General features: G+C 36.1%; 4 protein-coding genes across 5 annotated transcripts; 3 read left to right on the forward strand and 1 right to left on the reverse strand.

Annotated features, from left to right (window-relative positions):
* Positions 1-45: 45 nt before the first annotated feature.
* LOC111500196 lies at positions 46-9,865 on the forward strand. The gene is made up of 24 exons (XM_023151851.1): positions 46-173; positions 2,025-2,155; positions 2,409-2,493; positions 2,607-2,660; positions 2,727-2,818; positions 2,892-2,995; positions 3,518-3,590; positions 3,679-4,060; positions 4,150-4,476; positions 4,568-4,771; positions 5,452-5,547; positions 5,634-5,697; positions 5,983-6,110; positions 6,286-6,532; positions 6,649-6,773; positions 6,856-6,977; positions 7,302-7,425; positions 7,523-7,581; positions 7,675-7,759; positions 7,843-8,044; positions 8,460-8,561; positions 8,830-8,966; positions 9,194-9,253; positions 9,425-9,865. Exons 1-24 carry the CDS (start codon positions 135-137, stop codon positions 9,524-9,526), a joined length of 3,144 nt encoding a protein of 1,047 aa, XP_023007619.1. The 5' UTR covers positions 46-134; the 3' UTR covers positions 9,527-9,865.
* A 1,576-nt stretch (positions 9,866-11,441) lies between these two features.
* On the reverse strand, positions 11,442-13,151 carry LOC111500202 (HMG1/2-like protein). Of its 2 annotated transcripts, none has more exons than XM_023151859.1 (8): positions 12,936-13,151; positions 12,806-12,860; positions 12,544-12,642; positions 12,351-12,408; positions 12,219-12,263; positions 12,044-12,124; positions 11,863-11,955; positions 11,442-11,770 (listed from the first exon to the last, which is right to left on the reverse strand). In XM_023151859.1, the coding sequence occupies exons 2-8, from the start codon at positions 12,850-12,852 to the stop codon at positions 11,753-11,755; spliced, it is 441 nt and encodes a 146-aa protein (XP_023007627.1). In that variant the 5' UTR covers positions 12,853-12,860; positions 12,936-13,151; the 3' UTR covers positions 11,442-11,752. The 2 variants fall into 2 exon arrangements, with proteins under 2 accessions (XP_023007627.1, XP_023007628.1); XM_023151860.1 differs by having other exon boundaries at positions 12,806-12,867; positions 12,943-13,089.
* Positions 13,152-13,608: 457 nt separating this feature from the next.
* On the forward strand, positions 13,609-17,561 carry LOC111500212. The gene is made up of 7 exons (XM_023151875.1): positions 13,609-13,822; positions 14,215-14,294; positions 14,429-14,499; positions 15,981-16,051; positions 16,137-16,218; positions 16,324-16,373; positions 17,215-17,561. The coding sequence occupies exons 1-7, from the start codon at positions 13,700-13,702 to the stop codon at positions 17,281-17,283; spliced, it is 546 nt and encodes a 181-aa protein (XP_023007643.1). The 5' UTR covers positions 13,609-13,699; the 3' UTR covers positions 17,284-17,561.
* Positions 17,562-18,431: 870 nt separating this feature from the next.
* Positions 18,432-27,995, forward strand: LOC111500204 (rab escort protein 1). Its single transcript, XM_023151862.1, has 9 exons — positions 18,432-19,330; positions 19,549-19,671; positions 19,942-20,041; positions 22,336-22,374; positions 22,485-22,716; positions 22,799-22,874; positions 24,440-24,635; positions 26,589-26,669; positions 27,341-27,995. The coding sequence occupies exons 1-9, from the start codon at positions 18,633-18,635 to the stop codon at positions 27,428-27,430; spliced, it is 1,635 nt and encodes a 544-aa protein (XP_023007630.1). The 5' UTR covers positions 18,432-18,632; the 3' UTR covers positions 27,431-27,995.
* Positions 27,996-28,000: the final 5 nt, after the last annotated feature.

Raw genomic sequence — 28,000 nt, forward strand, 5'->3', positions numbered from 1 at the left:
CTCTCTCTGCTCGAAAGAAACTTCGTCGGTTATCTCAAAGCGGATTTCATCTTCCATTTTCAGTCCTCTCTTCTGATCTCACTTATCATCCTTCACTCAGATTCTCAGCGGCTGGAGCTCTCGCAATCGCCGAGATGTTTGTCAAGAAACTCGTTGAGAAGGCTTCGCGGAAGGTAAGTCGTTCTTTAATTTCTTTCCACTCCGTTCATTATCTCCTCTTCTTCTGATCGATTGCCTTTACTGAATACTGAAAATGATCGCACTCTTTTGATCTCTAAATGCTTTTTAACTTCGTTGCCTGATTATTACTGCTTCGATTAAGTCGTTCTGCGTCGTTTTTTTTCGGATTTGATTTGTTTTTGCGGAATATACGAGGTTTGAAAGAAACGGAAGCTCGAATTGAATTGAATTGAAATTTCTTCAGCTTTAGCGACCTTTTTTGTATAAAATTGATCGGAGTTTGACGAATGCGAAGTTCAGTATCTTAATTTTGTTTACCGATTTTTTATTTCTTGAAAGCGTGGGAAATTTGAAAATCGTTGCGACCTTGAAATTTATCCGGAAAGTCTAGATGTAGGAGTTGAATCTCTAAGATTTGTTGCCAATTTCAAATGCGAGGCGTTTCATGTTTTATCCTTCCTCGATTTCGCTGCTGCAAATCGGGCGAAGGTCATCGAGTCGAAGAAGAAGAAGAAATTGGTGCGTGGTTGAGTTGTTTATATGAAAATAGAATCCAATTGTCGTATTATTGGCGACGCTTGGGTTCTTGTGTGACACAGTACGAGACATTTTAAAAGTTGGCGAAGGGGATTTATTTGTTAATAGTTCGTTGCCTTTCGTAAATTTATTATTTACCATTTATTTCGCCTTTCCTCAGTCTCAATATTTTTTTGTAAAAAAAATTGTTAAAATATTTTTGGTGAGAATTCTTTTTCCACTTTGAACAATTAAATATTTTAATTCATATTTCAAGTTTTTTTTTTATATTTATTATACCCTAAAATATTATTAAAAAAATATTTTTCTATTTAAAAAAAGTGATAATTAAATCTCTGATTGAGAATAAAATATTTTCTCATTTTATAAAGAAATGCCTCTCTTTTGACCAAAAGAATATTTCTTACCACCAAAAATTTGAAAATTGGTTAAAAAAAAAAAAAAAAAAAAAAAAAATCTCTCTCATTCTTTTATATTTTTATTTGTTACCTATCAAAAAATTAATAAAGGCGAGGCTAACAAATCATTAAATAGAAAAAGAGAAAAATAATATCAAAATTTTAGCGGGGTAAAATAGGAATACTCTGTGTCACAAGATTTTTTAAATAGTCCAAGATTTAAAGAATTTAGTATACTTCGAATGGGAAATATTATAGCTCCAATTTTTAAAATAAAAATAAAAATATTGTAAAATAAAAAAATATAGAGATCCTCTAAAAATGTTGAATTATAAAATTTAGTTTCACAATCTAATAAATTATTTATTTTTAAAAAAAATTAATGTCCTGAAAATTACCAAAAATTCAAGAACAGAATAGTTTGAAAATTTATTAGAAATGAAGGCGTTCTAGAGTGCTAACTAATTAAATGGGACTCCATTTTTGTAAAACTTTCTAAAAAAAAATTAAATGTAAAGGAAAGTGTTTCTTGCCCAAAATTATTTTGTAAATATTTGAGATTAATGATAATTAATGTTTGTGTTTGTTTTACCAATTTTGTAAATATAGAACAAAATTAAATAATTACAGTAGTATTAGTATATTTATTAATTTAAATTTATATATTTAATTAATATGAATATATTGTGGTAATCATAGCTTAACTTTTTTAGTATTATTTAATATACAGTTTAATAAATTAATCACTTAAAATATATTTATTGATACTTTAATTAAAAGTAATATTGATAATTAAAATTTTTAATTTAATTACTAAAAATAAATAAGTATAATTAATTAGAATGATAAAAGTATGTTTGTGATGAACAATTTAATTTAATTACTATAATTGGCATGTTTGTGATGCAGCCAGGAAGCACCATTGATGGTTTGAAAGGATGCGAGGTGGAGCCTCGTCTTGCCTTCCACTATGGCATTCCATCAGGCTCTACCATGTCTGCTTATGATTCCATCCAAAAGATACTTGCTCTTTCTACCGGGTACGTTTCCATTTCTTCTTTCATTAATTACCCATTTACCGTTAAGAATTACGACTTTCCACAAGGATACAATATTATCTACTTTGAGCATAAGGCTTTGTACCAATGGTGATGTATTCGTTACTCTAAATTAGCTAAAATTAGTCAACGTGGGACTCCCTCCCGATAATCTCGACATTTACCTGTATTTTCAGTTTGTTCATTGGTGAAATAATTGAATGTTTTAACTTTCAATGCATATTGTTATTCGTAGATATGGTCAGATTAAGCTCTTTGGAAAAGATAACTCTCAGGCTCTACTAGAGTCTAAGGAGGCACTTCCTAGCAAGTTTTTGCAAGTATATACTGATTCTTATCTTTTCAGTTCTGTATCTGTTTTTGTTCAACATTTACCCTTCAAGAGCTTCCTGATAAGATAACTTCTTAAGATATTGAGGTTTTTCATTTTCAGTTCATGGAGAATCAGGGATTTCTTCTAAATGTTACTCCAAAGAACCAAATTGAGGTATTTAGGCTATAATCTGTCTCCAATATAATGTAACATTTGCATTGACAACCCCTGCTTGTGTAGGTATGGGATATAGACAGGAAGTTGTTGGTACGTGTGCATGCTTACGACGAAGAAATCACCTCTTTCACGATCTTGCAACAGAGTTCATACATGTAAGTTTGTTCTACTGGGCGTGTTACTGTCCTTAAGTCTGTATTGAGGGGTCTCTGTTACTAAAACTTGCAGTTACGTTGGAGATTATCTCGGTAATGTTTCAATTTTAAAGCTTGATCAAAGTCTCTGCAACATAATACAAATGAAGTACATCATACCTGTTTCAGCCTCACGTGGTGAGAAGACCCTTTTCGTTCTTCATTCCATCTCTGCATTATGTTTGCATCTTTCCTACAATTTGTTTATAATTCAATCAAAGTAGATGATTGTGAGTGTGAGGTCTTATAGACATGACTACATGTTTTTTTCTTCCTTATGTTACTCTTAGTACAATCATTAATGAATTTAGTAAGAGACTAAAATGAGAAAACAACTTTCATGAACATGACCCTCGTTTTAAATTGGAAAAAAGTGGCAATGGTACACTTATGGAAAATGACTCGAAATTGGCCCAAAAATGAAAGTATTTAAGGTTGGTTTTTTTTACTAAACATATGTGTCAAATTCATCAAATTTGAACGTTCCTTACAATTTTGTTGAAAAATAACTTAGTTTTTTTACATAATGATTTAAGTGTCCCCATTAAGGTCTTCTCGGGAGGGTTCAGATTGTGTGAGATCTTATAGACATAGCTACATGTTCAGATTGTGAGGTCTTATAGACATGACTACAGGTCTTATACCGATCATCTTATTCAGGAAATCCAGCTGAAGTTACCAGTGACACTTATATAACCCACATACTACCACAACCGACCGCTGAATTCAAGAGGTAATGCAAGATACCATGGCCTTGACTTACGCTGCTATAACTGTTAAAATTAAAGGTTATCACTGTCATCTTTGTTCTAATCTTGTAGAGTGCTTCTAATATTCAATGATGGCTTGATTACTTTGTGGGAAATTAAAGAATCCAAATCTATTTTCATCACGGGTGGACATACCAAGCTATCATCATATCAAGAAGCAAAGAAGGTGACTTCTGCATGTTGGGTTTGCCCTTTAGGAAGTAAAGTTGCTGTCGGGTATAGCAATGGAGAAGTTCTAGTATGGGCTATTCTTTATGGCCAAAATCAAAATTTTGAATCAGTGTCAGAGAATAGCAGTCGAAGTGGTCCTTTATGCAAGCTTAATCTTGGTTATAAGTTGGACAAAATTCCTATAGCATCTCTGAGATGTAATTATGTGGATGCAAAAGCAAGTCGGCTATATGTTATGGGTGCCTCTTCAAACTCACTGCAGGTACTGTGATGATGCCCTTTCAGAATTGTTAGTTTTAGGAATGTAACTGAACAATTTTAGTCTTTAAAGCATAGTTAATTTGGAGGCAGGTAGTCTTGTTGAATGAGCAAATTGAAGCTCGCATGATCAAAGTGGGGCTTCAGCTTTCTGAACCTTGCGTCGATATGGATATCATTTCAAGTCTCAGTGATCACAACAAGAACAAGCAAGATTATCTGCTATTGCTTGGAAAAACTGGCTGTGTTTACACTTATGATGATTGCTTGATTGAGAAATATCTGCTACAACAATGTCAATCCAGGACGGCAGCCTCACTTCCAAAAGAGGCCAGGCTTAAGATTCCGTTTGTTGATTCACACATAACTGTGGCAAGGTTTTTCACCAATAATTCTTGTTCTCTATATGCTTCTGATGAGGTAGGCTAAAAGGATAATTCATTTCTTGTTTCTATGCATTCTAATCCTCCCCATATACTAATTTCTAGCACTTTCTGATATGTCACTGTAGGATTACATTCAGCGGACAAAAGACATTCCTTCCCTTTTTCTTTCTGAGTCAAAACCAAAGGAAGTATCATACTTGGACACTGTCCAATTTGGTGGATTTTCAAAGGTTGAGAATTTGTATATATCTGGACATAATGATGGAAGCATAAATTTTTGGGATGCGTCATCTCCAATTTTCTTCCCAATCTATTCATTGCAACAACAGGTAAATATTTGTCTATCTGAGTTAAAACAGTTCAAATAAAGGAGAAATTTTAGTTTCATTTTCCTATCTCTATTTTCCTTCATTTGCTACTTGAGTAGCAGGCATGTCATGTGTTACCATTGGCAACGGATTTGGCGATTGTGCGGTACTCACTCTCAGCACTGAGTGAGTCAAGCCAACTTTGGATCGCGTTGCCTATAGTGGGGCAATGTATGCTCAAGCCTCAGATTCCGATTTAAAAAGAAGATTTTAGAAAACGGGGTAGAGATATTTTGGAAAGAGAGTTTAAAAGTAAGAATGAGAGAGAGATTGAAAGTGGAGTTATATAGCATGCAAGCAAAAAGGCAATAGTAATGGCTTAAACAGTATATAACTTTTCGGGGAGGGAGAATTTGACAACTAGTCGCATCCCCTTATAGTACATTATGAGGCATTTCATGTCTATCAGACGTAACCATGATTTTGTCGAAACGTCATATTCTTAGAAAAAACAAGAAGGAAATAATACAATATGAAAATAGTAAACGAAAGCGATGAAGTAGTACAAGGCAAGGGTTTCAGCGTGTAACGGGCATGCGGCCGGGGGCAACACGCTCAGGACAAGTATGACAATAGATTGTAACTAAAGAATAAAACTTCTTACTGTAAAGTACTAACTTGTATAATTATTAATAATGCAGAGTGAGGATGATTTTTCTTTAAGTGGCATTCCGGTGACAGCATTACATTTTGATGGCAGTTCCCAGATTCTTGTTTCTGGAGATAATAGCGGAATGGTGAAGTGATTTGTTCAAATAGTTTTACAAAACTGATAAAAATAGGATTCTCAATGGTTTAATTTTATGACTATTGAATTTTTCAGGTCCGGATCTTTAAATTTCGACCCGAGCCTTATGCAGCAGACAACAGTTTTATGCCTTTCCAAGGTAGTTTTAGATTCATGAGTTCATAATCTGATAAAGATTGTTTTGGTTTGCCTAATAATTTGTGAGATCCTATATCGGTTGGGGAGGAGAACGTAGCATTATTTATAAGGGTGTGAAAACCTCTCCCTAGCAGACGCATTCTAAAATCTTTGAGGGAAAGCCCGAAAGGGAAAACCCAAAGAAAACAATATCTGCTAGCGGTGAGATTAGACTGTTACATTATTCATCAAGTAGCAATGAGTTTGCAATAATGTCTTCAGAAAGTGATCATCTGACATACCACAGGAAGTACAAAGAAACGGAACAATCAGATTATCCAGAGTGTTAAGCTACTAAAAATTGATGGATCAATTCTTGCAATCAACATAAGCCCCAGATCAAATCATCTTGCTGTTGGGTCTGATAGAGGATATGTAAGCATACTCTCTTGTTTTGCACTTTCTTCTCATCTTGATTTTTAAAGCTTATTTCCTTTTAAGATGTCAAGGAACACATTGTGTCTTCTCTTCATTTTTAGGTAAGATTTGCTCTATGTTTGGAGGAAAACTAACCAATCTAATTTGCCACAACTGTTATAATCTTCAACAGGTTTCCGTATTCGATATCCAAGGGTCGAGTCTAATATATCAAAAGCGTGTTGCCAGTGAAATATCTACCGGTATCATTTCTTTGCAGTTTGAAAGCTGCAATTTTCAGGGCTTTGAGAAAAATGTTCTCACTATTGCCACAGTAGATTCCTCTATTTTAGCTCTTGATAGTGAAACGGGAAACACACTAAGTGCTAGCATGGTTCATCCCAAGAAACCCTCCAGAGCTCTATTCATGCAGGTTCTATGTAAGATCTTCCTTCTTCAGGTTTCCATTTTTGCTTAATGCATCCTCTTCTCCTGTAGAGCTCCATTGATGAAGTAGAAGAATCATACTGAACTCCTTTCCTTTGGATTTTTGCAGATGGACAAGATGCATCGACCAGAGGATCAGGAATTGCAGCTGTGGATAGCGTGCCGAAACAGTCGCTAGTGTTACTTTGTTCGGAGAAAGCTGCATATATCTATTCCTTCGTTCATGCTGTTCAGGTAGAAATCATCTGCAGGGACCTAATTGAATCATCTTTCTACATTATATGAGACTACCACTGTGATTGTTCTTTCTTCTCAGGGAATCAAGAAGGTTCTCTACAAGAAGAAGTATCACTCGTCGTGTTGTTGGGCATCTACCTTCTATAGTACCTCAGATGTTGGCCTCTTGCTTGTTTTTGACACTGGGAAAATTGAAATAAGGTGCCTGGTTGTGGTTTGTCATCCTTTGTGTTACATTATTTTCTCTGCTCTATGATTACAATATCCACCAGTAGGAGTAAAAGGTTGCTCAATGTCGATGCTTATCTTTCTGAGGTTTTGGTTTCTATTATCGCTAGACACTTTTCTACTGACAATGGCTGCTGGAACAATCAGACTGTTCCTAAGCCAATCTATCATTTGATTAATTCAGTGTACCACTACCAAATGTCTTGATGATCTTGTCGGTTTTCATCTTCGCATTTGGAGCATGTGTATTTTTGTGATCTGTTTGGCATATATTAAGCTAAATACCTTCCATTACAGGTCCTTGCCAGAGTTATCTCTCTTAAAGGAGACTTCAGTAAGAGGTGTCAAATATTCTCCTTCAAAAGCTAATTCGTTGCCTGAAAGCATTATATGTTCTTCCAAGGATGGGGAACTTCTTGTGGTATGAAGCATGGATGTTAATATTAAAAATTTTCCCACCTCCGAGATTGTCGTGTGTTCTTTTTTTCCCCTTAATGTTCGTCTTCTTTGTGAAATAGGTGAACGGTGATCGAGAAATATTTATTGTCTCGGTGTTGTGCCATAAGAAAAAGTTTAGGTATATATTTGTTTCATGTTGGATGCATTCAAAATATATCAGTTTGTTGCTGTAAAAGGTTGTGTACTTTAGCTTGGTTTGATTTTGTTGTAGGATTTTGGACTCTGTCAGTCACATATACAGGAAAGATCATATGCTTTTACAAGAACTGACCACTGCTCCCAAGGAAAAAAGGAAGGTACGAATATGGCTTAAGCTTTCCTTACAGCGAGAATGTTCCATGAAAAGGGTAACGAAACATGTTTTCCGAATGAATGGTAGGGTATATTTTCTTCGGTTTTCCAAGAGATTGCTGGAAACAAACCAAAACAGGCTCCTGATATTGAAATAGAAGATAATAGGGAAAGTATTGAAGAACTTTCCGTAATCTTCTCATCTTCCAATTTCCTTAGGGATGTTAAGATCGTTGAAGGTAGTGAAAACTTGGTCCCAAATGAAGACGACAAGTCAGCATTGGATATAGGTATTCACTCTGCGAGCTACTTTGAAGTTTAGCACAATTTTCGTATTAATCTTTGTAAATGTTTCAAAACTAACCATAGAGTATAAATTCATTTGAATATTTCTAATTTCATCCAACATTCTAAAAGATTTTTTCTCCAAAGTAGCTTTGAAATGTTTATAAAACGTCAAAAGATAATATTGGAACTTAAAAAAAAAAAAAAGGGATAGTTTTAGAAGTTTAGGAGTATTTTTTATATATTCATCCTCATCGCGGACGAAAGAGAAGAATAAGCTGTATATATTTTTAGCCTTCTTTTTTTGCCAATAGTTTTTCCATAACTTATCTAAATCCATTGTAGTCTCTAGTCAATATCCTATTGTTTAATGAATGTATAACCTGAACAAGTTATCTTGTCTGTGCTATCCTTCCTCAGATGACATTGAACTTGATAATCCTGTTGAAAAACCAAAAGAACAGAGCAAGTTGGCTGCTTTAAATAAGCAGAAGTTGGCGAGTACATTTAATTCTCTTAAAGGTCAGTGTCCTTCCAACTTCACAAGGAAAAATCTTTTCTTGATGGATTTTTTTAGCTGCTGGTCACTTTAACAGTTTGACATTCGAAGTGAAGATTAGTGTACAATAATATCATACAAATGGCAGTCCCAAATTTAATGTTGGCTGCTTGCTTTGAAAATGTAAAATTTTAAGTTTTATTGAACTATTGATTATGGGTTTCACAAATCAGAACAATGCTCATATCCACCGCTGTGCTAATAGAAACAACCTCATAAATAAAAATTCAGGAAAACTGAAACAGATGAAGGTCAAAACGGAGAAAAACTCAGCCAAGGAAGAGCAACCTGATTGGAATAATGCAGCAGATAATAAAGCAGGTGCAGTTGATCAAATCAAGAAGAAGTACGGATTCTCATCGGCTGGGGTAAATATAAATTGGCTTCCAACCATTTCTTAAGTTCCTAACTACGCATAGAAGTGGAAAAGAAAAAGGAACTATTATGTCAATATCACCAAGATCACCAACATCTAGATCTTGGTGATGTTCTAAAATGCGATTATGGAGTAGTAGATAGATATAGTGATTCAGAAAGTATTGTACCAAGAATATTTGTTGCAAGTCCCCGTTGATCTGATCTCCATCGTTTTCAGGATACAAGTGTTGCAAAAATGGCAGAAAGCAAGCTGCAAGAGAACATAACGAAATTACAGGTACAATAACCAAATTGGGTCCAATGAAATCCTTATTATCGTTAAGAAGAAAAGATTGATCCAAAGTTTTGGTAGATATATATATAGATAGATACAGATATCGTTGAAAATATTGGGTTTGAGCATAGGGAGGATAAAACGATGATAGTTTTTTGTTTGTTAAATGCTCAGGGAATCAACTTAAGAGCTACTGATATGCAAGACACAGCGAAGTCCTTTTCATCCATGGCAACTCAATTACTGCGAACTGTCGAACAGGGAAAGCGTAATTAAAAAGTTCAACATCCATGGAGATTTGTAAGCCAATGTCATTTTTCGATTTGGGGGTTTTATTGTGTTTGTTTATATATTTTGTTTGCTTTGCTTTGCTTTTGTTGTGTGTGCATAAGTTAAATACATATATAGACTTAGGCATCCCCCGGGTGCTGAAACTGCCTCTGATTTTTTAGCAGAAGCTAGGCCAGCACCCAATACTCAAATTCCCTTTCAACTTTTTTTTTTTTTTTCTTTCTTTCTTTCTTGGAGATCAATTACTTTCATACAAATCAAATTCACATTTCATGTACCACCACATTACCTAAAATTATAGTACGTAAATTTTTCACTTGTTCACCTGGTTCATCTATATTTTTTGTTGATCAAAATTGATGGATAGTAATATCTTTAATATCTTTGTCTATCTAACTTATAAATATTGCCTATTCAAACTTAGTTCAATGAATGAATGTAAAGAAAACGAGAGAATTTCGAAGAACATGGGAAGTAATAATAAAAATAAAAATGATATTAGGCAGGCATAAATTTGAGAGTGCATGCGTAAGTAGCATATTTGCATGTGCTAGGACCTGGTCTAGAGATATATATATAAAGAGAGCATTTAGCAGGCCTCTTGTTTAGTGGAAGCAAAGCTGGCTAATCAGAATTAGAGGTCATAAATATAAGAGAAAACTAGAATAAGATTAATAGATTTGTAAATATATCCAGATGGACACCACTAAAACTTAGTTAAGCAAGCACATGGAAGGAACTGGGTTAGCTAGATAGAAGCAAGCATGTTGAGATAAAGAACCACTCAAATGATGGATGCTATATCAACTTTAATACCCTCCACAACAACTTCAACTCAGTTCTCGTAGCATTGCATTACAAATTAAGCAAAAGATCAGATTAGGAGGGATTATTGGAGCTATTGGATTAGACAGAGACAGAGACAGGTGAGCACCTGGACATGGCAATGCCAATTTCACACTCTCTGTTCTCCACGCTTTTCAAATTCCCACCACATAAATCAACTTTACTCTCCTGCTCAAATGCTGATAATTTTTTCTTAAATACAAAATAGCAATAATATTGTGGTGTTCTAAATTTGAGTAAGAATTGAGGTGGGTAAATCCATCATCCCTCATTTGTTAGCTATAGGTAGTTCATGGGGGATTACAAATGAACGTGTAGTTAAGTTATATTATCATCCCTCATTTGTTAGCTATGTCAGGAAACTCGATTATTCAATATCATATATTACGCCATTTCATTCAATTTTTTAGCAGGGTTTCTTACTACGAAGTAAGAGTTCTTAGAATGAGACCATTTACCATTAGTAATCAAAGAACAATAAAGAGACACATCATTGCAGGCATAATAACAAAGACAATCCACCCAAAATTCTTCAATATAACATCAAGTTAACACCTCAAATGAAGCTATCATCCAGTAACCAATGCTCTTTTTCGTAACTCATTCCATCCAAAATACCAACAGATCTGTGCATCACAAATCAAGGATGAAAAGTTAATCAGTTTGGACTTCTCCGGCATATCACAATCCAAAACCGGTCGTTTTCAACTTGGGTGAGAAACCAGAGGAGAAATATGATGATGAACAATAAAAAAAAAAAAAAAAAAACCAGATTTCAATGAGAAAAGTAAAGTGACGTCAACCACAACACCATCATCTCAAACAAACATCAATGACCAAAGCTGACACGGTTGGAGAATCAAACAAACTTTCCAACTCCAATCCTGTCAGCAAGAAAATGACAACTCACCCTACATTCTATGTTAATCTCAAGACAAATTAATCCATTTCCGTGGCGAATCGAATGGTCGAGTCAATGAGTAATGTAACCAGTAAAAATATGCTGATTCCAGACTTCCCCCAACAGAGAATAGAAGAAGCACACAAGATTCATGAGGTAATATCAGTAGAATAATCAACTGAAACTGAATGATTGTGAAATTACTAACAGATTTGCTTGAATACAGAAGCATGTCAACTTAAGGAATCTAACATTCAACCCGAACCTTTCTTGACTTGATTTCTTTTCTCCCATCTATCCTAATTACCAAAAAATAAAAATAAAAAAAAAGGAAAAAAGAAGTAGCTGTTCATCCGAGACATAAGAAAAATCTAAATTGCTGAGTTTTTTTTTTTTTTGCACCGGACTGTGAAGGAGTTAATTGTTGCTTGTTCTTCCACCACATCATTCCTCGTCCCTAACATTTACTCGTCATCGTCTTCCTGCGATTCGAAATCAAAGATTGTCTGTCAGGCATTCTCTAATTCCTTTTACATCTATAAATACATATGTAAAGCATAACTTATTTACGAACCTCTCCACTCTCATCATCATCTTCATCCTCATCATTGACTTCTGATTTGGATTTGTCCGATTCTTCTTCTTCAGCTCCATTACCTCCCTCCGCCTAACAGAAACGCACATGTTTAAGACGGTTGAGAATAATGAATGTGTATAAAACTTATTGGAAATGATAATAAAATCAGAGAACGTACAATTCTCTTATTGTAAGCCTGCATGGTCTTAGTGTACTCGGCTTTCCTTTTCTCAGCCTTGCTTACGTAAGGTGCTTTCTCCTGATATCAGAGTGAAGATATGAGGAAATCGTAATTTCATGCAATTCACAAAACACTCGGTAAAAATGACATCAATTTCCATCTAATTACTTACAGCTTCGGACAATGACTTCCATTTATCACCACCAGCCTTTCCAACCTGTTCATTTGACAAAACGAAAACGACCTAAGAATCTTCTACAGAAAAACAAAGAGAAAAACAGTGCGCAGATCTAAAATCACTTACAGCCGCGACAGATTTGTTATTAGGATGCTCCTTCTTGTACTGCTTCCTGAACTCCTCCCTACAAATTCATCAACGAAGAAATCGAACAAGTAAAAATCCGTACAAAAGTGACCTAGACGTCAAAAAAAAAAAAAACACGGATCTGAAAATTGATTAAAAAATGGATAAGCTTGATGGAGAGAGAGAGATATACATGAAGACAAAGAAAGCACTGGCAGGCCTCTTCGGCTTGTTAGGATCCTTTGCAGCCTTCGCTGATTTCTTACTAGCTCCAGCACCTTTGCTCTTCAACCTAGAAAAAAAATAAAAAAATCAAATAACAAAACACGTCATAAAAACGGAGATCAGAACCAACAATTACAAAACGAACGCGTCCGATCCAACTATCTACTTGGCAACATGGTAACATGAAGGAAAAATATACACAAAAAATGAGATGTAATCGAGGAACTCACTTAGTGTCGGTCTTTTTGGGCGCCGCCTTGGATTTACCGCCCTTCATGACGAATCCTGCAGAGGAGGAAAAACGTAAAGAAAAATTGGCGGAGAGAGGCAGAGCGTGCGGCGGAGAGATTGGGAGTGTACCTGTAAAAGTCTAGGGTTTGGGAAGAAGATAAGGGAAGGAGAGAGTGTGAGAGTGAAATGTGGCGGAGAAATATGGCTTGGTTTGTTTCGTGGGACGCGTAATGGGATTGGGTTCGATAGTTATGTTATGTGAAAAACCCTCTGAAGAGAAGAAGAGTCGAAACGAGAGAAATCGCGATGTCAATTGAAGGTGTCTGGGTTTAGGCGGGATTTCAAAAATCTTTCGCCACGTCAGCGATCCGCGTCCTCGTTTCTCATTGGCTCCTCTTCGCCTCTCCCCCTTTGCTTTCCGCTCTTTTGTGTTTCCTTTGTGTGTTGTTTGCAATTTCTTCGCTGTGAATTGTTCCCTCGAAACAGATCCAGACACGTGAGTTAAAGCCCGTTGTTTGAGCACGAAATGACGTCTTTGCCCCTCCCTCCTTAAAACTCGTCCCTCTCCTAGTGCGCAACTTATCACAATAAACGTGATAAAACGATTAACGCGTCGTTGAGGTAATCAATGATCTCATTTTTTGGGGGTATTTTCGTAACTTCGCTTCTTTTCCTAAGATATTTTCTCGTTTGGTTAACACGCTGCGTTTTGTTTCTCCACGACTTTGGGCTGGGCCTTAGATTTGGAGACCTTCTACTGAAGTCCATTTATTCATGTTTGAAGCCCAATGATAGGCCCAACTTCTTCCTGAATAACCTCCGTCGTATTCCAACGACGAACGGAGTTTTCTGGTTCGATTAATTCACTGTGGTGGTACAAAAATCCTCCGGAAATGGAAGCGGAAGCGGAAGCGGAAGGAATCGTAGAGCATCGAAGCTCGATAGCGGCGCCATGCATTTTTTTGATCGTTATCGCTTTTCAATTTCTCGCTAGATGGCTGGAGCACCTGAAGAAGGTTCGCCTTTTCGCTTGATTTTTTTTTTCCGGCGGAATCTTGTTCATGTTTGTATTTTCTATCATTCTACTTGATTTTCAACCCTTAACTTGTTATTGATAGTCGAATTTTGAGGCCTACCTCAAATTTTGGGGCTGTAGCGCGTTTCAGTTTTTGCGCTGACAAGCTTAAGAATGCAATATTCCCTACTGTGCTTCGTGAAGTTCACGATATTGGATTGAAGACATTGTGATTTGATTAGTTTTGCGGCGTGATGCATTCAATGTGGAGATCTATTGATGTTTTAAATCTTAATATCTAAGAAATTTGATATGTTATAATTGTTATCCGTTCAATCTTGTCAATCTTTTTTGTTTTGAAACTCATGTTTCGATTATGTATGTGCTTTTCAGGGAGGTTCCAACAGCCAGGTGGAAATGGAGTTGCGCAAATCAATAAAGCAACTTCTGAGGGAGGCAAGCACCTTATCGCAGTAAGTAGTGTTTTCCAGCTGGATTCAACATTAAACAGTGCCTAATTCGGCTCAAATCAATAATTCAGTAGAATTGCTTGTAACTGTTATGATTATCCTGGGGATCATATTTATTTGCTTTTATGTTCGTGTAGACCATCTACATTTGCACAGGCTGCAAAACTTCGGAGGTTGGCAGCCGCTAAGGAGAAGGAGCTGGCAAACTGTGAGGCTAATTAAATCATCCCCTAATATCTAATATCTTCACTCAATTATTTTTCTGTTTTTCTTTTTAACTAATGAGTTGCTGAAAGAGTATTGTGAAATGAGATACCACTTCTTATCAATGGGAATAATTTTGCTATTGTATGGTAAGGTTTGTTATATGAATCAGCGATACATGAGCAGTTTTGAGGATGTTGCTTTGAGTATTGACTGCTATGTGATATAGGAATTTCAGGATTAGAAGCTTGAGCAACCATTAAGCTATTGTCCATTAGAAAAGAATGGTTGTCTATTTTTTTTTTTTTAAAAAAAAAATTGCTTATAGACTCCAAACTAAGAGTAATACGGGTGTCTGTGCTGGTAAATGTTATAACCCATTCCATCCAAAGGAACTGGGTACTTATAGATGTAAATTCATCCAACATGGTGCTCTTGCTGCCAATCTTGATTTCATATATGGATTATGGTTCGACTGTTCAATGAATTGGGATTGTAGAGACCCTCGAACAACCTCTAATCTGTTATTTGCTTCTGCATAGGAGGGAGCCAAAAGAAATGTTATGTATATCATAGCAAGTTGAAAGCAACATCTCATTGGTAAAGTTGGTCTTATTCTGGTAAATGTATGCATTAGCACATGTACATTGAAGAATCTGATTAGGTCTATTGTAAAGTATTGAATGTTCCATGGATAAAGTATCAGTATCCAACAAATACAGATTGTTGGCGTAGATTAACTCATGTTGTGGCGCCATTTTTTATACTAGACAATGTGTTATAACATCCTTTTTTCCCTCAAATCTAATATCACCCTAAATTTTACTTGAAATGTTGTGTATGTCATATGTAACGATCCATGTTCAAGATTCGAATTAGGATTCGGAATCCGAACTTGGCACTTGATGGCTCTAGCACTCCCCTGCATCCCTGCGACATGGTCACATTACCTACGTTTAAGCCTTTTTAGCTATCTTATCTTTAGGATCCCTCTCATTCGGATGTAGTCTCGATTAATTCATGTTCCTCCTCCTTTACTCAAGTGTCACATCATAGTTTGTAGTTTTTAACTAGCATATTTTCATGTTTGTGTATCTATTTCTTTGGGCACACTAAACCACATTTTTCATTTGGCCCATGTTAAATACCACTTTACAGTTGCTTGGGAAGCACTTATATATAGGGCTTTACCAAGTTTTTTATTTTCTATAATTCGTTTCAAGTTATCCAACTAGCAGAAGCAATGATTTGTGGACTTGTATTCTTATTTTGTCTAAAATCCACTGTCACTCAAAATGCATTTTGAAGGCAAACTATAATATAAGGGCAGCAAATATTCGTATTTATCATCATAAACTAGGCTCAACTTCTGTTAATCTTATTTCCGCTGTTTTCCCCCAATAATTGCTTTTGTTCCCTTCAGTACTACTTAATTAGATACTTCAGATTACATTATAGATTCATTTTGAATGACATTGCTGCCAGATCAAGAATCACGTAATAAGGAGATAAAGACATCCTATGGTTTATACAGTCGAGTACTGTTGATATCAAAGGTGATTTATTGTACTGAATGTTCTAAGTAATGTGTTTATTTGTTGGGGGTTCTTTTACAAAGTTACTTATCTTGTGGTCGTGTAGGTTTTTATGTATATTACGCTGGTTTTCTGGTTTTGGAGAGTTTCTGTTGCAACTGTACCTCATCACCTTGTGCAGCCATTTGGTAATCACTCTCATTGCCAGAAAATTTCTGAAGAACAACTAAAAAGAAATTTCATTTCATTTAAGTATTAACTATTATAGTGTCTTGATGCTCCCCCTTCTGCAGGAAGAGTTTTATCTTGGAAGGCTGGAGGTATCGTAAATGATTATGTGAAGGTAGAACAATAATCACTACTCAATTGTCCGTAAATAACCTCTTAGATCATAGTCAATTTATTTTATCCCTCAAGCATAATACCACTACCCCTATTCAAAAAATGATACTTACATGTTCAGCATCCCTATACATGATATGATAGAATTAGGAATATGATTTAGGGTATTGAGGCTGTGATAGTGGCTAATGTTTGGCATGGGATGGTAACTGTTGAGCTTTGATTGAGGAGGTACTGCTGGGTTTGCTTTATTGGGGAAGAAGGGAAAATTTTGTAGCATGCTAGTTTCATTACTATCTTGTGGGATTTGTCTTGAGAGAGACAATAGGATTTTTAGGGGGTGGATCATGAAATGAGGTGGGGGAGGTGGTGAGGTTTAACGCTTCATTGTGGCATCGGTTACAAGATCTTTTTGTACTTATGATCTTGGTTTGATTTTGTTACGAGTGCATCCCTTTTTATAGTTTTTCCTGGAATTTTCTTCTTGTTTTTTGTATGTCCTTGTAAATTCTTTCATTTTTTTTTTTTCACTAAAAGCTCAGTTTCTTACCCCAAAAAATATTATAGAGTAATTCGAGGGGAGTTAGAGTGATTCGTAGTAAACAAAGTGAGGGGGGAAAGTTAAAGGTAGGCAATTGTTTTGTTGGATTAGGGCTCGAGTTAGTATACTATGAGAGCGAAGTTCCCAAGTACCTTGAATATGAGGGGGTGTTATATTTGATTTCTTTTGTAGAGTCGATATGTTCGGTAGTTCTATTAGCATACTACTGGTGATAACATGAAACTACTGTCTAAGGCTACAATCTTTACCTGATTAGTTATGTTGTAATGATGAATTGCAGGTTGGAATTATACCTTGGTTGATACTGTCGACACGGGTTAGCAAATTTGTATGTCAGGTTGTCCGCTGAAAAGGTGATTGAAGATAAATGTGATGTAGAATGAATGATACATCACCGTATGCTATTGTGTTACGGTCATGTTTGAAAAGGCGACGATTGTGACACTATGTAAAATCTTGGGCAACCCATCTTTTCCTAAATTTCAATTAGGAGAGGCTGGACAAGTTTTTCAGCCCCACCACTTTTTCTTCTTATATTCATTCAAATGAGGTTCAGCATTGTTGCTATTTTCCTTTTCAATAATATTCTTATTCTTTTTTAAAAAAATTATAATATTATTATTGGTATATCATAAGTATTTCAAAATTATTATAGAAATTATTTAATAATTTTGGACATATATTAGGATCTGGAATAGTGTCTGTTTCTATATTTTTATCACTGACAATCTTTTTGAATGAACAATGCAAATTGCAACATTCATTGAATTTTTAGGGTGAAACCATTACACCATTCTCTGTTTAGTGTTAAAATTTGCCAAAATCTATTTGACATCGTTATTTTGAAAGGGCAAAAAGCATTGTTATTGTTTGACTCCATCTTTTTTACCATTTAAAAAGTATTTAATAAGATGTTGTTAGATTTTTAATTTTACATTTATTTCTTATTTTATTTGGCATTTAAAAATAACATAGACCTAGCATATAATTTAAGGATCTGTTACATTTTAACCTAAACTGGAAAGTTCAATAAAATAATTTTGTAATTTAGTCTTATTTTTATCCTGCCAAATTATATAAAATATTAATACAAAAAACATGGTAGACATTTTCTCTTAAAAGATGTATCAATATTTTTAAACATTAAAAAATAGTCGAAAAAAACTTTAACATTGTTAGTATACGAAGGATCGTATTATTAGTATGTGAACGAAAACTGTTTATACACATTTTGTCACCTCTTCCTCTTCCTCTCTTCAATCTATGTCGTAAAATTCTTGCAAATTCCCTATTTCATCAACTTCTTTTTCGATGCTCTCTTAGTTGTGCCATCGATCAATTTTTCTTAACAAGAGAGTTGATAAATAACTGTTATTTTCAATTATCTAAAAACCTTGTGAAATGCAAAATAATGAACAAAATTTTTATTTTTACAAATTTGACAATGCAAAGGTTTTCTGTGTCACCCTCAAAATGATGGTTTAAATTATGGGTTAATTTGTATTTTGTAAATTACAGTCACCGACCATGAGAGGGTGGTCGGGTCCCATGGTATAGCGGCCTTTTGACCGTGGGCCGAAGGAGGAAGAAGAAGAAGAAGAAGAAGAAGAAAAAGACATTCCATTTGGAGATTGTTTCGGAGGCAGCGCCGTTGGAGCGACGAATCATTGTGTTTAGTTGCTCCAATTCATTCTCAAAATGACCGACCTTTCTCCCGACCCTCTAATCGATCCCACCACCTTTGACCTAATCGTGGTTGGCACTGGTTTGGCCGAATCCATCATCGCCGCCGCTGCCTCCGCCGCCGGCAAAACGGTTCTCCACCTCGACCCTAACCCTTACTATGGAGGTCACTTTGCCACTCTTCCCCTACACGACCTTGCCTCATTTCTCAATTCCGCCTCTGTCCCGTCACCGCCCTCGCCCCCCTCCGCTACTGACGATGCTCTTGATTACGTCTCTGTTGATCTTCAAACTAGGTCTTTGTACTCGGATGTTGAAATCTCCTCTTACGCACCTGAAGTCCTTCAAGAGCATTCCAGAAAGTTCAATATTGATTTGGCTGGACCGAGGGTTCTGTTTTGTGCCGATAAATGCATCGATGCGGTTCTGAAAGCGGGCGTCAACCAGTATTTGGAATTTAAGAGCATTGATGCGAGCTATTTTTGGGATGAGAATGGCAAATTGGTTAATGTGCCTGGTTCTCGAGCAGCTATATTTAAGGACAAGAGTTTGAGTCTGACGGAGAAAAACCAGTTGATGAGGTTTTTCAAACTTGTTCAGCAGCATTTGCTTCCCGCTGAGGATAATGAAAATTCCAAAATTTCCCAAGAGGACTTGGACAGTCCTTTTGTGGAGTTCTTGAATAAATTGCGGTTGCCCCAGAAGATGAAATCGTAAGCCAATCGGTTAGAATTGTTAATGTATGAGTGTTTAACGTTTCTTGTTCAAGTTCTGAAGGGCCCTGATATTATCACATTTGACGTCCAGTTTTGGTTATTAATCCCAACCAAAAAGTTTGAGCAACTATTACACCCAGATTTGAACTGAGTCGTAAACTTACTACTTTATGATTTCCTGTTGCTCACGATCCTCCTATTCTAATAATGTGCAGGATAATTCTGTATGCCATATCCTTGGCGGATTATGATCAGAACGACACTGAAGTTGGTAAGAAAAAATTACTTACAAAAGAAGGAATCGACCGTTTAGCTCTCTACCACACTTCTATTGGCAGGTTATTGTCTTCTTTACGTTCACGTTGGACTTGTTTATGGTGTGACGCACCTTGGCTAAATGAAAAGCTCTCTGACTTGGCTAATTTTATGAATCATGGCTTTGATTGCTTTCGTTGACATAAACTCCAGCATGCCTTTTTATAATTTGAAAGTTGTATATCAATATAAGATTTCCCCTGTTACCTTAGTGCTGCTTGTCTTTACTTCTGTAGCAAATGGAGTAGCATTTCTTATGCAACTTTTTTCTTTACTCTGTTAATTTCTAATAGGTTTCAAAATGCACAAGGAGCTCTATTATACCCTATCTATGGTCAAGGGGAGCTTTCTCAAGCATTTTGCCGTCGTGCTGCAGTTAAAGGTTGTCTTTATGTAAGTTGCCTTTAAAGGATTCTAGTCTCTCTACCCACAATAGAATGTCTCTAGTTCATGAAATGGTCGTAAATTACTTATTTATTTTTTGTTCAGCAGCATAACACATCTTCATTCTTCTCCCTCTTAATGAAGCAGTTTTGTTTCTATAACGCTTTAATACTATTCAGTCTAGGGCTTAATTTCACTGCCTTACACTATTATTATTGTTATTTAAAAATTGATCTCTGCGTTATTATGAAATTGTAGAATTCATGTAACTTACCCTTCTTCCATCGTCAGTTTGCAGAAGATAGTATCGTTTTCTGCTATCATATAGAATTATTGCTTGTCTTCCTGAACAATTTTCACGCATTCTTTGAAATCATTTTTGGGTTCAGCTCTTTGGTGTCTCCGGTCAAGGTTAGAAAGTGTTTTGAAATGGTCAGGTGCAAGGTGGGATCCTTCCCTTTGTATTTAGGCCTCCTTTTAGGTCATAATTCCAAATGTCTGTCGTTTTGGAACTCAATTGTTGACATGATTCGTGATAAGTTCTCCTCTTATTTGAGGAGTGTTATTTTGGAATTGGCGAGTTAAACTTTGGAGAAGTACATAAGGGATTTCTTTTGGGACGGATTGAGGGAGGGAAAGAGATACACTTAATAAAGTGTGAGATGTTGACAAACCTATATGTCTTTGGAAATTCAAGAATTGGGAATGTGAGAGCTCGCAACAAAGTCCTCTTGGCTAAATGGTCGTGACAGTTTCATCAAGAGTAGTTCCTTTTGGCATAAGGTCTGAGAAAATCTGGGTTGTTCCCTTTTGAATGGACCTCGAGTGGTTTTGGAAGCACATTTAGGTATGGTTGAGGAGTTTCCCTTCATATTGACTTTTGTTTGTAGTTCGATTGGGTGGTCACCTTATTCTAGTAGGATAAATGGCTGGGGGATAGACCCCACTAATCTTTGTTCCTTTGTTTATTACTATTGTTCTTTATGAGGAATCAGCTAGTGGCCGCTATTTTGTGGCCGTTCATGTCCTTTCCTTCTTTGGGTTTCAACTGAGCCTTATCTAATAGGGAAACATTAGATATTGATAGAGTTCTTATCTAATAGGGAAACATTAGATATTATTGATCCCTATGATGCTAGGGAAGTTTGGCGGTAACAGGGAGAAGGGATGTTTGTGTTTAGAACCCTTGTCCTTCTAAAGAATTCTGGTATAAATCCTTCTTTCTTTGTTTAGTGAACCTGTCTTCCTTGAGTGATTCAGCCTTTTCCTCACTATAGAAGGTGAAAATTCCAAAGAAGGTTTAAGTTTTTTGTTTGGCAAGTTATCCATGGAAGAATAAACACCTTGGAGAGAGTTCGAGAATGTTGCAACCTGATGGGACCATTGTGTTGCATTCTTCGCAGGAGGGAGCAGAGAATCTTGATGATATGCTTTGCGCTCATGACTTTACTCATGCAGTTTTGATTAAAATTTTTGAAGAGTTTGTTTTTGGTTTGGTGACACATAGAAGCTGCAAAGAGATGATTGAGGAGTTTCCTTTCCATCTTTTTTTTTTTTTTTTTTTTTTTGAGAGAGGAAAGTTGGCGTTTGTGTCATTGTTTGATGTCTTTTGGGAGGCTCCTGAGAGGTGTGGTCCTGTATTAGGTTCAAAATGTCACTTTGGGCTTCTATTACCAAGCGTTTTTGCTGTTAAATGTTATTCTGTTAGATTCAAGGCTATTTTTGTAGGCTTCTCCTTTTTGGTGGGCTTTCCCTTTTTGTTTTCCCATGTATTCTTTCATTTTTTTTCTCAGTGAAAGTTTGGCTTTTAATCATTTAAAAAACTGGTATAGGATTCTGATACTGAAAATAGCTTTTCCCGGTGCCTTGATGACATGTAGTCAATGTGGCTATTCACATTGTTTTAGGGTTGATCTTTGGTGGGGATTCTTAGGAATTAGGTGGTTCTAAGCAGTTGATTGTCCAAGGAAACTTGTTATACAATGTCTATTGCCTCTAGCTTTACCCCCACCTCATTGGCAGAAGATGACCTATGAAGATTGTGGACTGTTACTAAAAATATTTCTTATTGCCTTATTTGTGCGTCGGATTGCAAATAATACATCTATATTGCTTAGGCAATCAACTTTCCTTCTTTATATATTAGATGCATCTCTTAATTAAAATATAAATGTCGGTTTCATTTTATTTTTTCTTTTCACTTCTGCTGAGTATCAAATGGTTTAGCAGACTCACCTTTATCTTTCATTTTCTTGATAAGATTGAACTTTTACTCTTACTTAGATATTCTCTTTATTGTACAGGTATTGCGAATGCCTGTGGTTGCTCTATTAAAGGACAAGGTTTAGAATTATGATAGTATGTTTTTCTTTTTCTTGTGGGCACTACTTGGAATGAAACTCTGCCATTGAGATGAAAATGGATTGATATAGTACATTTTGAAATATTGCAGAGTAATGAGCATTATAAGGGTGTTCGGTTGGCTTCTGGACAGGACATCTTTAGTCACCAGTTGGTGCTGGATCCATGCTTTATGGTTCCCCGACAGTTAAACTTATCTCTAGAAAGCCTTCAAGACGTTAGCTTGAGGGATGCTAACGACAAGGTGGCCAGAGGAATATATATTACAAAGCACTCCTTGGTATCAGACGTCAGGAACTGCCTGCTGGTTTATCCTCCTAAAGGTAAGCAGTCCTTGGTTTTATCTATGTTATCAACAAACCATTTAGTAGGAGAGAATTAACAATTTTCCTTCATTCACCTTAGCTTTGTTTCCCGAGCAAGTTTCATCAGTTCGGGTTCTCCAGATAGGTGGCAATTTAGCTGTTTGTCCAGAGGATATGTAAGTTCATTTTAGTTTTTTAAATAACTTCACTGTTGTCATCTATTTTCTTGTGCTCTCATTCTTTGAACCTATTCTTCACTTTCATTAATGATAAATTATTTTTCTTAACCAAAAAAAAAAAAAAAAAAAAAAAAAAAAAAAAAAAGAAAAATAGTTGATACACTTATTCTGCCCAACAAAATGACTAACTTGTTTTTTGAAAAGTGCTCAAGGCCTGTGGATTGTGGCCATCGAAATATTTTTGTGAATGTCTTCTTAAAGCCACGGTCAGAGAGGTGCTGTCTTGATATGTTTTATTTCCAGCCCATTGGTTAGGCACTATCAAATGTTGTCTTTAGGTGGTAGTCTTCAACTTTGAACCCAGTGAACGTGAGAAAAATATTAGGTTCTTCAGCTTGAGAACAATTTTGTAGGCTTGTATATTAAACAAATTTTACTCGTATAGACAAAATTGTTTAACCTACTGGGCATTCAGCTTTGTTGGCTTGCATCCTCAAAGGGATGGCTAAGTGGAAGTAAATCATGCTCTTGATCTCAAACATATTAATGGATAGGGATGCCAGGTTGACTAATCAGTATCATCAGGCTTCGAGTTAGGCTTATCTTCGTTTCCACCGATAACATCAGTTGGTGGAATGGAAGTGTGACACCCATTTTTTTCAAATTTAGAGGTGGCATGATCTAGCAACTCGCTGGACAGGTTTGGGAGATCGGTTGGTGGGTAATTTACCTGATCCAACTACCAACGCTAGCACTCTCCTAAATCTATTCATCCTTATTGCATGTCAAGTCATATTTATCCAATTCAACTGGCCAACTGACTGTTAGATCGTGTCAACTCAAATTTCAAACGAGGTGTCAGGCTTGGTCTGGCTCCTATTGTGATGAGTTTCTTTTTTTTTTTTTTTTTTTTTTTCCTTCCCTCTCTTATTTGCTAGTGTATATTCTTACCTTTACGAAGTCTGAAGGTATAGTTTGTCATCATAATAAAAGAAAGTGCCATCCTTGTACCCATTAACTGTTGTAGTTCACTTGGACAAAAGATGAGCATAATTCAGTGTAAAGACATAGTTAATTTTTTTAAAAGTTCAAAGATTTCGATACAATGCTTGAAGTAATGTCTAATTTTAACTAAATCTTTTTTTTTTTTTTTTTTTTTNTTTGTAACTTATCTATCACTCTTTAATTAAGCAAACTTACTGGACAAGAGCGAGCATATGCTTTTATTCTCCCATAAATTTCCTGTCATCCCCTGTTGATTTCTGCCAAAAAGAAAGTGGAGGTGATTGTTGAGAAGCAGGGTACTGATTACAATGGTAGTTAATTTCTGATTCTCAACATTTATTTATTATTATGAGCAGTTCGGTTAATAGGAACATATTAAGTTATTATGATTTTTTTTTTACATCTAACAAGTAACGCAACTTATAGATATGCTTTTTCAAAACATGAACCAATTTTTGTTTTCATCATTTTCAATGTTTTGCAAGCTTTAGTTTGGAGTTTAAATGATGCTGTCATGCCACTTGAACCTGTTTGACAGAATTTCCTTCTTGCTGTAGGTTTGTCATATACATCTCTACCTTATGTGCTAACGCTAATCAAGGAAAAGAGATGGTCCGTGCCGCTATAAATTCAATCATATCACTCTTTGCTTCTGAATGTTCTGATGCTAGTTCTGTTGATCAAAATATCAATGCTGAAGAGAAGGGTTCATGTTTACTTTGGAGTGCATCATACATTCAGGAATCAAGTGCGGTGAGAATTGCTGGATGTCCACAGAACTGTGCTTTTGCTTCTTAATCATATCCTCATATTAATTGGTGCCACTCATATAAAAATATAAGTATCCGCGTCCTTATTTTTTCCTTATTAACAATGATAAGAGAAAAGTACACAGAGGGTCTCTAACTGAAACACAACGAAGAAAAGAAGTTCGAGAGCAGTTACAAAGTCTAAGAAACCAATAATAAAAGCAAAAACTATAAAAATTCTCACAGTTCCATAAAAAACTTGGAGATCATTTTGTTAACCTCTAGTCATAACTGTAAAAACATGGCACTTAAGCTTCTAACCTGTAAGATCTGAGCTATACCTCCATGATTTCTGAAATAAAACTACAAAAATAGCATGATAGAAATAATATATATTATATAATACTGACATTCTACTGTGACATTCTGATATGTAGTGGCTAGCTTTCCTTCCACGATTGAGTAACAGCTTTTTAACCTTCTTGAAGTTGTGATTAGTGAGGAGAGGATGCCCCAAGGCTATTAGGTCCAACCTTAAATTCCAAGGGAGTGCATCATCAAATAGATTAGAGAAGTACGTCCTAGAAGAGGAAGTGTGATGACAGTGAATCATATGCGATTTTGAGATTATTCTGCTCTCTCACAAAGGATGCATCTATTTGGAAAGAGAGCCAAAGAAGGGTTCCTACTTTGGATCTTATCTTGGTGTTGATGCTTTCTAATAGAACTTTTTAATGAAGATCTTTATCTTTCTTGAATTTAATAGATATCAGTGTTTAGAATCTGTTTAGTTTAGGGGAGTCAGTATCTTAGAGGAGAGAGCTGTAAGTGAAAGAATTCGAATGATCAAGGGGTCAAAAAAAAAAAAAAAAAAGATTGTTGGAGTCCAAAATACTCTCCAACCAGACGGTTTTCGTATGAAGTGTGGACTAGGGTCTTGAAGGAGTTAGTGAAGATGGCATAAAGGTTGAGGAAAAGAGAGGCAAAGGAGAAACTTGATTGCCTAGTATCATCTCTGAACTCCGAGATAATCACTAGGACATGAATCAATGTTCCAAATTTACATTCCATCACAGGGAATTTTCTTCATATGAGAAAGGCTTTAACAATTTAGCTCGAAAATATGCCTATTGTTGTAGATTTGACCCATACTTAGGCCACCATTGACAATTGAAATAGAGACCATATTCCAGTTTACCGTGGGGCTGCCTTCATGAAGGACTGAACCCTTTCCGAAAGAAATCCCAAGACCCTAATGTTTGTCTCATAGCTTCTGGGATGTTTACCAAGGGTATATTAGATAGTTGGAGGAGGGATTGAACTTAGTCTTTTGTTTTGTAATGGATTTTAAACACTTATAGGCATCCTTAGATAGTTGAAGGAGGGATGGCTCCACGTCCGAGCATCTGAATCCACTTCAAAAGGCTGGGTGTTGGGTGCCCACCTTGAGTTATCAGTGTCAAATCTTAAACCCAGAAGAAATATGTTGTTTTTTACTCCGTTAGAGTAGATCTTTCTATTTTTTTGCTTCCACTGGTCATAAAGATATTGGATCTTTGCATATTGATGCATATTCTTTCCTGCCAATTTTGGGGCTTAGTATTAATAGAGGTAAGAGTTATGCTACAGGTGTTGATCATGAATTCATGATCAAGGTAATTGTTCAGGAGGGCTTCCTTTGTTGATCATGAAAGGTGGTCTTCGAGAAGGATGAAGATCCATAATTTTTTCTTTGCACCTTTATGTCCCTTCTTTTTATCCGTAAAGTTATGGTCTCTTGATGTTTTGAAGGCATACAGTTAATGATCATTTTTTTATCTGATCTATAGTAGAGAACTAAATCATTTGGGATGATATTTGTGATTGGATGATTAAACCCTTTGTTCTAACCTTGACATGCATCTTGTTCAGCTGACTGCAATGTAAATCTACCAGTAAAATGTTGTTAATTTTTCAGGGTCAATTTGGACCAGTGAGCTTCACTCCTATGCCTGATGGAAATCTGAACTACGATGACCTTTTGAATGCAACATTTGAGGTATACGGTTCCTTTGACATATCTGTTGAGTTGCATATTCACTTCGAACCCGCAAGTTTCTCTAAGAAATAAGGATTCTGCCTACCGCTAGTAGATATTGTCCTCTTTGAGCTTTCCATTTCGGGCTTCTCCCAAGGTTTTAAAACACGTGTGCTAGGGAGAAGTTTACACATCCTTATAAAGAATGCTTCATTCTCCTCCTCAACCAATGTGGGATCTCATAATCTACCCCCCTTCGGGGCTCAACATCCTCGCTGATGCACCGCCTGGTATCTAGCTCTATTACCATTTGTAACAGCCCAAACCAACCGCCAGCAGATATTGTCCTCTCTAGGCTTTCTCTTTCAAGCTTCCCCTCAAGGTTTTTAAAACGCGTCTGTTAAGAAGAGATTTATACACCCTTATAAAGAATGCTTCGTTCTCTTCTCCGATCGTTGTGGGATCTCACAGATTCCCTCCCCCATGATCGTTTCCTGTCAGAAATCTAATAACCACATCCAGCATCTCATAGACAGAATCTCAATAGACATATCCTGTCATATTTCGAGTGTTGCCACCATGCATGCATGAGGGATTACGAGCAATCTTTCCATGTCTTAATGAATGTATACATGCACAACATTTTGGCACTAAAACGTAAACATTCTTTTCCCTTGGTTTGTACTTGACAGCTATTTCAGAAGATGTATCCTAACGAAGAATTCTTTCCCAAGACAACTTCAACTGCAGTCCATCAAGACGATGATGGCGAAGAGAGCTAATGATGATGGCATATTACGACTCGTTGAATCTACTTATCATGCATAGTGTTGTCGTCGTAGTTGGCAAATTGGTCCTGGAAAACTTCCCTGCAACCTCGTCTCTGAGATTGGTCGGGTGTCGGGCATACCTCCATTTGAATCAACAAAGTATATGTTGCTGATGTTTCTTTTGGCGTCTGCAGGATTCAATCAAATACATGACAATGCAAGACCATGCATGCGACCGAAGCACTCCCTTAAAGAATGCAAAAGAACGTAGGTGGATTTCCTATACACTATATGATCAAACACTTCATGTTACACAAGTTTAGTTTAATTATATGCATTCTCCTTAATGGGGGAGAAACCATAACTTTCCCTTGAGGTTTGTTTGTTTGTTTGTTTGTTTGATGATGCATAGCGTTATCGTTTTATTTTCATCGATGCTGTTGTGGTCTTATTTAATCAGACTGGGCAATGTAAACCTTTGTCAAACTCTGGAGCTTTATCAGCTAGGAAAAAAGGGGAAGAAAAGGGGCAAAATGGTTGTTCCAAGTCAAATGGAACGTTGGACTTTGAATTTTTCTATTG

Source organism: Cucurbita maxima, unplaced genomic scaffold (assembly GCF_002738345.1).
Source record: "Cucurbita maxima cultivar Rimu unplaced genomic scaffold, Cmax_1.0 Cma_Scf00028, whole genome shotgun sequence".
NCBI lineage: Eukaryota > Viridiplantae > Streptophyta > Magnoliopsida > Cucurbitales > Cucurbitaceae > Cucurbita > Cucurbita maxima.

Bases quoted from the DNA above. Each gene is read 5' to 3' on its own strand.
- LOC111500196 (XM_023151851.1), top strand. From the start codon at position 135: ATGTTTGTCAAGAAACTCGTTGAGAAGGCTTCGCGGAAG. The intron at 2,996-3,517 runs GTGAGAAGACCC...CATCTTATTCAG, and splicing joins ACCTGTTTCAGCCTCACGTG to GAAATCCAGCTGAAGTTACC. The intron at 8,562-8,829 runs GTCAGTGTCCTT...ATAAAAATTCAG, and splicing joins TACATTTAATTCTCTTAAAG to GAAAACTGAAACAGATGAAG.
- LOC111500202 (XM_023151859.1), bottom strand. From the start codon at position 12,852: ATGAAGGGCGGTAAATCCAAGGCGGCGCCCAAAAAGACCGACACTAA. The intron at 12,643-12,805 runs GTGAGTTCCTCG...TTTTTTTTCTAG, and splicing joins CCCAAAAAGACCGACACTAA to GTTGAAGAGCAAAGGTGCTG. The intron at 11,956-12,043 runs GTACGTTCTCTG...CGTTTCTGTTAG, and splicing joins AGGCTTACAATAAGAGAATT to GCGGAGGGAGGTAATGGAGC.
- LOC111500204 (XM_023151862.1), top strand. From the start codon at position 18,633: ATGACCGACCTTTCTCCCGACCCTCTAATCGATCCCACCACCTTTGAC. The intron at 19,331-19,548 runs GTAAGCCAATCG...AATAATGTGCAG, and splicing joins TTGCCCCAGAAGATGAAATC to GATAATTCTGTATGCCATAT. The intron at 24,636-26,588 runs GTGAGAATTGCT...TTAATTTTTCAG, and splicing joins ACATTCAGGAATCAAGTGCG to GGTCAATTTGGACCAGTGAG.
- LOC111500212 (XM_023151875.1), top strand. From the start codon at position 13,700: ATGGAAGCGGAAGCGGAAGCGGAAGGAATCGTAGAGCATCGAAGCTCG. The intron at 14,500-15,980 runs GTGAGGCTAATT...CATTGCTGCCAG, and splicing joins GGAGAAGGAGCTGGCAAACT to ATCAAGAATCACGTAATAAG. The intron at 16,374-17,214 runs GTAGAACAATAA...GATGAATTGCAG, and splicing joins TCGTAAATGATTATGTGAAG to GTTGGAATTATACCTTGGTT.